The sequence below is a fragment of the Centruroides vittatus genome, unplaced genomic scaffold, assembly GCF_030686945.1.
Source record: "Centruroides vittatus isolate TY-2023 unplaced genomic scaffold, ASM3068694v2 contig_484, whole genome shotgun sequence".
Taxonomy (NCBI): Eukaryota; Metazoa; Arthropoda; class Arachnida; order Scorpiones; family Buthidae; genus Centruroides; species Centruroides vittatus.
In genome coordinates this window covers 2,529,956-2,540,904 of record NW_027122274.1, presented here as the reverse complement: position 1 = coordinate 2,540,904, position 10,949 = coordinate 2,529,956, and the positions used below count along the sequence as shown (strand labels likewise).

Below are 10,949 nucleotides of genomic sequence, written 5' to 3'. Positions count from 1 at the left end.
AATTTAAAATATTGCAAATTACTTTAAAATAATAAACCTGTAATTTTTCGCCAAGCGTTTCTGTCTCAGAGTAATGAATGTGCCAGAGTTCCACTTCTCGCCACGCTTGATCAGTATTGCATGGATCATCCATATAACCTACTAGTAGCTGTTGTCCTTTCATTTCAGATCCTGAAGAGTCCTTACCTTCCTCCAAATGAGTGCATCCTTGAAAGAACTGAGAAAAGTTATTAATTATAATTTTGTTAATTAAATGGCACAATTCAGAAAATGTACTATTTGAAATAAGATTTAGGTTTACCTGTAACATTTCTTCCTTATTTTGCCATTTACCCTTATCCAATTTAAATAAATTTGCAAGCATTTGATATTGATTTTCAGCTCCAACAAAGCTCTTAAAAAATTTTTTTAAGAATTCATTGATTTGAATAATTTTAGTTAAGAAAAAAAACAACAAATGAATAATTACCCCTGGAAGTGTTATTTGATTTTTTTCATTCTTCATTACTATAACTTCCAAACCTTTTCCACCAGCAATTGGTAATTTTGATCTCTGCCATCTAAAAATAATTTATGAAAGCAACTTAAATTATTAATCTAATATAATGATTTGTCTCAAAATTAGTAAAATGTTAATTTTGAGTTATTTTGATATGTGGGATAACAAATGCCATATAAAAATGTATTAATAAGTAGTAATGAAGTTGCTGTGAAAATGTATTGATCATGATAAGAATAGTTATCTTAAATACAAAAGAATTTAAAATAATTTTACATATCAAGAATTTCATCAATCAATATCTAGCCATTAGAAACAATTTAATTTAAAAGTTTTTTTTGTTCTCTGCTATATATGCATTTAAAGGGCTTTAAAATCATACCCATTGTGGGTTTGGCCAGACCCAGTGGAAGTGGCTGATGTTGAGAGATGGGTTTGACTTGACATATTAGGGAAAGAGTTCTCAAATTTTGTAGGGTTGCTTGCCCAGATTTGATCTTGGGTCAGCCAGAATGGTAGGTTGACATCTTAAGCACCTCAGCCATCTGGCTGACCTGATTTATTATTTGAGAAGAATTTTCCAATATAATTATTTTCTGTAAATTTAGAAAAGCAACAAATATCTTACTGTTTATAAATTCTTAATATTCTATATATACTAGTACTATTTTAATTATTGGCAAAACTTCCTTATTTATTTTACAATATTCAATCAATACTACTATAATAAAAAGAAAAATTAATAGGAGTAAGTTTTCTTATGGAAATTATTATAGAATTTTCAATTTTATGATGTGCTACTCTAATTATTATATTTGGAAATATAATTCAACATACAATTATTTATTTCATGACTAATATTTTTTGTTAGAAGATTCTTTAGATTTATCATAAATATTAAGGTCATTGTACAGTAATTTGATAATTACAAACAATAATAATAACTAAACAATTATTTATTTTCCTAGAATTACATTATAATTAGAATTTATAATGTAATATTGGTGATTACTATAATATGCATAATAAAATTTCAAAAAATATTGAGATAGTTTTTTCAAAATATCAATCATTCAAGCATATTATCCAGGCTTTTAACATGTTTAAAGAAAAATGTTCTTAATATTAATGTGTTGCAATTTTTCAGAATGTTTTTTACAATGTTTTTTTCTTGAGAAAGGTCTTTTAACAAAACAGAAAACATTTGAAGTTAATAAATTTGGCTGCACATTTAAAAGGTTTTCGAGTAAGTGTTTATCTATTTTTCAGAATTTTAACTAATTTAAACTTTTTGCCTTTAATAATTGTTATCAAAAGTAACATCAATAAATCTTCCATCATAAAAATATATAATTCATTGATAAAAATAAATTACTTATTTTTTAAATCATTATTATTGGATCAGTTTGAATGAAGTTGTTATTACCTTGTTATTATTATGTAAATGTAATGATTGGGACCCCATCGAGGAAGTATACCTTTTCCTCTAATTCCACTTCTTCCCATTGGATTTCTAAATAAATAAAGTTAATTAAAACATTAAAAGTTAAAATTAATACCTATGCATATCTTAAGAATATACTTAATATATACCGTGGCAAATTTTCACTGTCCAGTTTATAAATTAGTGGGATCCCATCAGAATCGACCATCCATGATTTTCTATTGGTATAAACTCCAGCTACATTGACATTAACAGTATTCCATTGTAAGATGGGCAATGTTTTATCTTTCTTATCTCCTTCATAAATTCTATAATATAAATTTTTGCATATTTGTATCAATATAAAAGCAATGAAACAATTATTTTTAATTTTCACTCTCTTACAAAAGTATATCCTCATCCACATAAGACTGTATTTCAATAGGAAAATCACAGAGAGGTTTAGTGTAAGCTACTGGATCATATTCTGTCCACATGACTTCCCAAGGTACATATTTATCTGGAACAGGAAATCTCTGAATTTTTGTACCAGGATAAGGTGAATGTCTGGATAAAATGTGTATACTTGGACCAGCATGCTCTAAAGAAGAAAAAAAATTTTTTATTAGTAAAAATAAGTTTTTTTAATAATCAAGAAAGATTTAATAAATTCTTAGATTTTCTTTTGAAGTGTTGAACACAAGATCATGTTGTTAACCAATCACATGGCTTCTTTTCCACCTTTATTGATTGGTTAATAACACAATCTCGTATTCAATACTTCAAAAGAAAATCTAGTACAACACGGTTTCACAACAAATGAATAAATTCTTAAATATTGAAATAATTTTTTTAAATCATAAATTTATAATAATTTTATGATTCTTCATAAAAATTATTATTTATACAATGAATCAATAATTATTTGGTAAATTTTTCTTCAGTTGCTATTTTCTTTGATTATAAATAAAGTAGATACCACCTAATTAACTTCTGAAGTATTAGGCATATGTAAGTGGATAAATGGATATACATTATAAATTATTTTTGAATAAAAAATACTAACATAAAATTAGATAAAATTATGAAAGAACTTAATTTAACATCTCAAAGATACCTTACTATAAAATGTAGATATTTTAATTAATATTAAATGAAATAATGAATTTCTCTATTCTTGTTGAATATGAAATAGTATCATTCTATGTGAAATTATGAAAATTTCTATGTAAATAAAGCAAAAATAATCATTGAACTATTTAAAACAATTCATAAATTAGCTTCACCAATAAAATACTATATTTAGTAGGTGACAATTAACAATAAATTATGAAAACTTTCAAACAATAAATTGTTTGTAAATAATCAAATACTAATGAATGAAATATACAAAATGTTTTAAATACACTTTATTTGTTCAATAGAATATAAAATGAAAAAAATCTTGATTTTAAATGAACGATAATTTTATATATTTTATTTTATAGTTTTTCCTTCCTTTTTGTATATGCTCTTTAGGCACTAAGATAACCTTTTAATCAAGCATACAATGGGGTGGCTGGCTAGTGAGGGATAGAGGCTGACATATACAGGATGGACCACCCCAAAAAAATTTGTGGAGTTTTTCTAGACTGTCTAGATTCATTCCTGGGTCCCCCATAGCAATAGGCTGATGCTTTAACCATCTTGACCATCCAGCCATCAAAATTTTATACTAATAAATTTTATTCTTAAAATTAATCAAAAAGCTAATTAATAATATTAACAAACTTATAAAAATAGTTAAAAGTTTTTAATACTAAATATCTTAGTTTTCTATGCCACAAAGCTCAGTTTTGTTTTCCAAGAAAATATGTCCTAAAACTGTGCAAAAAAAAGAGGTTTAAAACTGATCTAAATCTTTTGCTGGATTTTTTAATTTTAAACCACTTAACTTTCCTGGCAACATTTAAAATTTTGGCAATGCCATCTGTTATAATATTTTATTTAAAAAAACTTATATTTTTAACTATTATACAATGGTAAAAAGCTTAATTTTGAGTAGGGATGGGTTTTATAAAAATTGTTAATGAGTAAAATCATCATTAGGTCCAACTCTACTCGATATATGACACGCAACTCCTTTATCTCCTGCCCTGTCAACCTTTAACCAACAAATTTAATAGCATCAATTCCCCTAACATACACACATCTCTCATAAAAATTCTGAAATTTTTGAAAAAAATACAGGAGTTAAGTTTCAAAAAGAGTGAAGAAAATTGTGTCACAAATAAACATCCATACCTACAGAAAATCCCCCAAATTTTTTTGCATTTCTTGACATTTCATGGTCCCTTGAGTCAAAAAATGTAAAAATCTTAGGGTCATTTTTTGACTGATTGCCATACTTTCCCTCTGTTACATATAACAGAGGGAAAGTATGGCAAAGGAAAGTAAAAATTGTCATAGAGATAAATGTAGATTGATAGCAATCATAAACTTGACTGACAAGTAGTGTACAACCAGCTTAGACTTTACTTGGCAAACTTTGATTTTGAATATCTCAGCCCATAGATCAAATTTCAAAATTCCATTCCAGCTTTGTCATGACACTGGCCTTGCCAAGTTATATGTATTTGCAAAAAAATTGCATTCAGTGATCAAGTGGTTGCTTTGGACTTCAATTACAGACAAAACACTGACTTATGCAGAACTCCATTAAAGCTCCACTAAAATAAATGGATTAAGAAAATCAAATTAATACATTAAAACTAAATTCATGAATCAGTTAAAAATACAATAAAATAAAATTATAACAAGAAATTCTATCATATTTCCAAATCAAGCAAATATGATCATTTTAAAATAATTTTACCAAGAACTATAAATAGATCATACGTATGCAGACATTCTATTCATTTATATAAAACAACTTTACATAAAATTACCTTCATGCTTTTCTGTTATATGTTTTATTGATTCCAAATATACTTGAGACACACGAACTGAATGTTCCAATTCTCTCATTCTGCCTTTCAACTGTTTCAATATTTTTTTCTGATACTCAAGATCATCAGTCATATTTAATATACTAGAAAAAAAAATTTTATTTTATAATTTGATTTGGAAATTAATTAAGTGTGAATTAATTCTTTATACAATTGAAATCAAAAATACATTCTTTATATGAAGTTTTTATCACTACTTGAAATTCATAATTACAAATTTTGTATTCAATTTTAAATCTTAAAGGGGGGTTACAATGTGGTCCTCAGAGGTTTCATTAATATGATTTTTATGTACCAGCCTTGATGATTTGAGAATCCAAAATTCTTAATCAACATAATATTTTGTTTTATTTTTTAATTCTGCTACTCTCATCTAAGCCTGAAATGGCTTAGATAGAGTAGATAGATAGATAGATAAGCCATTTTATGCTTAGATGAGAGTAGGATGAAATGTTAAGGTTTTCTCTCAAAATAACAGTGATGTCCATCTCTTTCTGACAAACTAAGAACTAATTACCTAAATTGTGATTGGCCATACAATTGAAAAACTTCACCCATATTGGTTTAATTTCATGAAACTCAGTCCATATAAAAGGGCATATTGGAATCCTCACCTCATTCAAGTCAAAAAATTTCTGTCATAAGATTCAAGTCATGGGCAAAAGGAAATTTGTATTCATATACTACAAATTTCTATTTATTGTTAACCAAATGGGATGGTTTTAACCAAAATTTCAGTTGTAAACAGTACTTATTGATCAACCACTAGACACACATGAGGACATTTTGTCACTCTCTCTCTCTAAATGTTCAAATTGTTGAGTGTAAAAGTATATTCAGATGTACAGAAGAATTACTTGATTAAAAACCTTTAAAAGTCTTTACTTTACAAATAAATATATTATTAACAATAACAGAGGATTAGCACTCTATCTCAGACCCATGTGACAGTGATATTTAACAAGGTGTGTCCTTTATTACATAATGTAGAGGTTTGTGTAGACCAACCACTTAGATCTGACCATGATTGTCAATAAAAAATACAGATCTCGTGGTCTTAGTCTTAGGTCCTCCTTTGCCAAGTAGCATACTAGGATATCAGCTGTCTCAGGCAAATGTAGTCCGCTGCAATGGTTTCAGCTGATCTCATGGTACAAGCTTTTATTGAGCAAAGGAAGAAAAAGTGCTTCTCGAACATCTTCAAGAAAATAAAAGTTAAAAATCCCAACCAACTTATGAATAAGCGAAACCTTTCATTGAAGACAATGTGGTTCAGAACAGTGTGCTTTACTCATATTTGCAAGATTGTTGGTTCTTATCTCAATAAGTGAATTTTTCAAATCAATACAATTTATACATAAAAATAATTGTAAATACATAAATAGACAAAATGTATAAACCCATTTTCTATTAAAAATGTGTATTTTCTCTTCTTTCAATATTCATTTTTGGAATTGTGTTTGTTAAAATAAATGTAAAGTTTGTTTTTAAAACTTGAATAATTAATAAAATCATAAACTTAAAATAATTAGTCTTACCTTATAACTTTAACTTACTTTTACTATCTGCTTGTTTTATTTGCTATGAAGAAGGAATATACTTATGATATAAACAACAAGAAAGAAAAGAGATGACATTGAAAAATGTTTGAATTGTTATGTATGGCAGTAAACAATGTGATAATGAAAGTTAGTTATAACTAATGATTTTTTGAATTTATTTATTACTTAAATTGTCAAATTATTCATAATATTCTTAATTCCCAAATGTAAAAAACTTTTTTGGTTAAAAAATAAATTTTAAGTTTTTAACTTTGATTTTCTCATAAATATTTAAGAAGCACACTTTCTTCTTTTGCTCAATAAAGGTTCATAGCAAGGCTTATCCACACAAACATTATTATTGAAATCTCTGAAAACATGTCATAATCTCTCCTTGTAAGCATCTTTTGACTGAAGGCAATATGTCAGCATCCTCTGCAATACAAAAGTAAGAGCCAACAAAAATTTGCCAATGTTTGTTGGCTATTAAAATAAATGTAGTAAGTTTATTAAAACACCAGTGCTCCGAATAAGAAATTATGTCTCATACTGTTGAATCTTGCTTTTATAAAAGTCTATCTGATGTCTTATCATATATAATTTTTTTTTAATGTTGAAATTTAATCCATAAAAACTTTTGATATTTATGTGACTGGTAACTGCAATTGAGAAGCACTGATATAAACTAATTAATTGGAAAATCTTTTTACCGTGTTTTATCAATACAGTTAAAAATAATTCCTCTGTAAGCAAATCTCTTATTAAAATTTTGATAAATCTGTTTCTGAAGAAATGACCTTAGTTAAAATACAATCATAATTTTAAAACTTTTGAATTAAGTTTCTAATAGAAGAAATTATGCCTATCTATCTGTAGAGTAATCCACAAGTCATTAATTATATGATCCATTTATTTTGAAAATGGGGCAAGTCCAAAAAATGAAGGTTATGATAATAATAGATAAAATTTAGTATGATCTTTTTATCAGTAAGCAATCTATAATCAAAATAAGTCAACATCCTTAATATTTTGGCAATGGAAGTTCTGATGGTTAATGGTAGTTATTGAAAATTTGTTTATTTTGAAAATGGTTCAGATCTATCTTGGATAAAAATTATTTAATAGCCTAACATTTTACAATATCATTTAGCTCTAGTAAAATTTAGTAATATTGGCAACACTGTGAAAACCTAAAAATTTCATGTTATTCAGATATTTCTCATTTAATTCAAATAGTGTAAATATAGTAATGTAAAAGTCATTTAAAATTCTTGATTTATCAAAAACAAGGAAGCCGAAGTAATTTCAGAAATAAAAAATATATTCTCTACAGTTGGAACTTTTTAAAGGGGTAATGCACTGACCTTTTGCACATTTCCAGCAATTCAGTATAAACCATAAGCAGGCAAAAAGTTCAGCTAAAAACTCTGTTAAAAGCCTGATACTGGCCCATAAAAGAGGCTGAAAACATTTGATTCTGATTTATATCAAATTACTGGAAACATGCAAAAGGTCAGTGCAATACCCTTTAATTTCAGAAATATAAAATTACTTTCTTTGTATGAAAAACCCAGGCCAATTATATTAATTTAATGACTTAAGGAATTTTAAAAACTTTAAAATTTTTGTTAAATATATTTCTGATTCTAATAATATATATTATATAATTCTATAAAATTTAAAAGGAACTTAAAAATTTAAGGACATGATGGATTTATTATTATATTATATAACCATGAATACTTTAAAATGCTAAACCCTAAATAAACTCAAAACATATATAAAGCAGTAAAAATTATTAACAAAAATATATAATTTTAATGCTTTACTTTTATTTTTCATCAACTGAATAATTATTTAAATAAAATATAATAATATTTGTTGTTATTGAAAATAAAACTGAATGAACTGAAATATTAGTCATTTAATTAATGATTACAATAATTCACTAATTCTGAAAGTGACATAAGTCCATTTGGGTACAATAAAAATCTTCAATTTTTTCAGCCAACATTGATAAACACTATTGGATAATAAGTTTACATTATCTAACATCACAAAATAAATAAAAGTTGTCTATTAGTGCTTAACAATTTTTTAAATTTGTTGAAACAAATCCTTAAATACCTCAAAACAAGGAAAAGATAGATGTATTTAACCCATTTTCAAAATAAATGGTTCATATGTAAATAATCTAATTGCAGTCTAGAAATTATTTGACTATCTTAATCTATCCCAGAGTAATGTTAAACTTGTAATTATTTATAATTTTTTTTAGGAAAAAGTATTTACTTACGCGTCCATTTGTTTACTTAATTTATCTTTATCTCGATCCTTTTCTTCTTCTTTACTAAGATAGTCTTGGGCTAACTGTCTCCAATAGTTGTAATCCTTTTCAGAAAGTGAACTTTTGTCTTCTGCTTTTACACATAATGCATCCTATAAATGTATTAATAATTTCATTTTGAAAGATATTCTCAAAATATTTTAAATAAATTATAATTAAAATATAAATATATTTTTATAACTCACCACTTGATCTTGTTTTTGACAAAAAGCACAGGTCAAGCATTTAATTGCCCATTTAAAAATTATATATATATAACTTATAACACATAAGGGAGGTGGCAAACAGGAACGATTTGCAAAATCCACCACAAGTTGATATCGTTGAAACTTCCAAATAGCATCTGTTTCCATTTGAAGTTTAGATGCAGTAGCACTTAAAAAATCATAGTATTATTATTATTAATATTATAAATTATGAGAATTAAAAATAAAAATTTTTTAATGAATAAAAACATACCTAAATAATGCATAAAGCAAGGTGAGTAAAATTAATTTGAGAAGAACAAAATACTGAATGGAAAATATATATGGCCACAATCCATCATTTGGACAAAACTTATCTGCATCTGAAATTAATATATTTTTAATAAAATTAAGAATTTAAAGAATTTTTATAATCCATAAAAATTTATGAATCGATCAAACAAAAATTCCTTTTATTTAAACAAATGAGAAATAATAGATCAAGTTTTATGCCTTTGGTGTCCTTAACTATAGTTTTTATAATTTAATTGTCTTCTAGGACTTATTATACTGTTATTATTCTGCAAATTAAGAAAACAAATCAGAATAAACAGTCTTTATTTTTCACCTAAACACATGTTATACAATGTTGTTGTGTTTTGGACCTGCTGATGAGAAACCAACAGGTCTGAAACACAACAACATTGTATAACATGTGTTTAGGTGAAAAATAAAGACTGTTTATTCTTATTTGTTTTCTTAATTTGCAGAACAAGTCCTACAGTATAATAAGTCCTAATAATAAATAAGTCCTAGTAGACAATTAAATTATAAAAATTATGAGAAATAATAGTTTTTACTACAATAAATTATTTTTATTTGGAAAATGAACAATTTTCTTCAAATTATTACATTAATTTCTGGATCATGTGTTAATAAGAACGGAAAACGTTTTAAATTATGCAAAAATTTATAAAGCAATAAGAAAATTTAAAAAATAATACAAATTAAAAACTAAATACAAATAAAATTCACTGTCTTCTCATATACCTTCTAACCATCGGAATACAATTTACATTGCAGAATTGACATTTCTTTGAGGTTCTTCCTTGTCTTCAATTATGTAAATTGAATAAAAGTCTCTCTGGAATTGGATTACAGGAATCTGGTTCCAGCAAAACTTTTAACCAATTTACATAATTGTAGGTGGAAAGAGCTTCAAAATAAAGCTTAACTCTGCCAATGGTAATTGTGTTCCTGTGGTTGAAAAGGAAGTAAGAAGACAACAAATTTTATGTGTATTTAGTCTTCAATTTATGTTATTTTTAAATACATTTCACTTTTAATTTTTAAATTTTTCCAAAAACAAAATATTTATTTTTATAATTATCTGATAATAATAATTAGAGTTTAAAAACACAACTTTATTAATTAACTTTTGTACAAAATTTTTTTATACTATTCAAAATAATACAATTTGTTTTAAAATTATTAAAATATCATTTTAAATAATAAAAATTATTATATAATTAAGTGTATAATTCTACAATCATATTTATATTAAATTTATATTTAGTTTAAATATGAGTAAAGGAATTAAAATAGGAACAATCTACAACATAAAGGATGTAAACATTAATCCAGTTTAAAATGATTACTATATGAACAAATTAAATGTTTTTCCTCTATGAAATTTCAAATGCCTTCAGATGTTCAAATTAAACTATTTATTTCAATATAAAAATTTTTTTAACAATGGAAATTTTAAATTGCAACTACAAACTTGTGCCTGTGGAGCAATGACTGCTTATGACACACCCATCATTGCTCCATAGCAAAGGAATGATGGTCCAGGTTATGCTAAGGTTTTATTTTAGTTCTAGCATATTTCTGATTTGTATATACCATCATAGATTATATGCAAGAAAATATAATAATTATTCAATTTTGTTTTATATATTCATCTA

At 25.7% G+C, this 10,949-nt stretch overlaps 1 protein-coding gene across 2 annotated transcripts in view; it reads right to left on the bottom strand.

Moving 5' to 3' along the window:
• LOC136978024 (transient receptor potential cation channel subfamily M member-like 2) overlaps positions 1–10,949 on the bottom strand; it is a 79,663-nt gene that overhangs the window by 576 nt on the left and 68,138 nt on the right. For both annotated transcript variants that reach the window (XM_067273666.1, XM_067273667.1), the window contains exons 20-29: positions 9,257–9,365; positions 8,983–9,172; positions 8,747–8,889; positions 4,850–4,992; positions 2,328–2,523; positions 2,093–2,251; positions 1,926–2,012; positions 470–560; positions 302–394; positions 38–217 (exon numbers count right to left, since the gene is read on the bottom strand). In XM_067273666.1, coding sequence (XP_067129767.1) covers positions 38–217; positions 302–394; positions 470–560; positions 1,926–2,012; positions 2,093–2,251; positions 2,328–2,523; positions 4,850–4,992; positions 8,747–8,889; positions 8,983–9,172; positions 9,257–9,365 — 1,391 coding nt within the window. The remainder of the gene's footprint in view (positions 1–37; positions 218–301; positions 395–469; positions 561–1,925; positions 2,013–2,092; positions 2,252–2,327; positions 2,524–4,849; positions 4,993–8,746; positions 8,890–8,982; positions 9,173–9,256; positions 9,366–10,949) is intronic.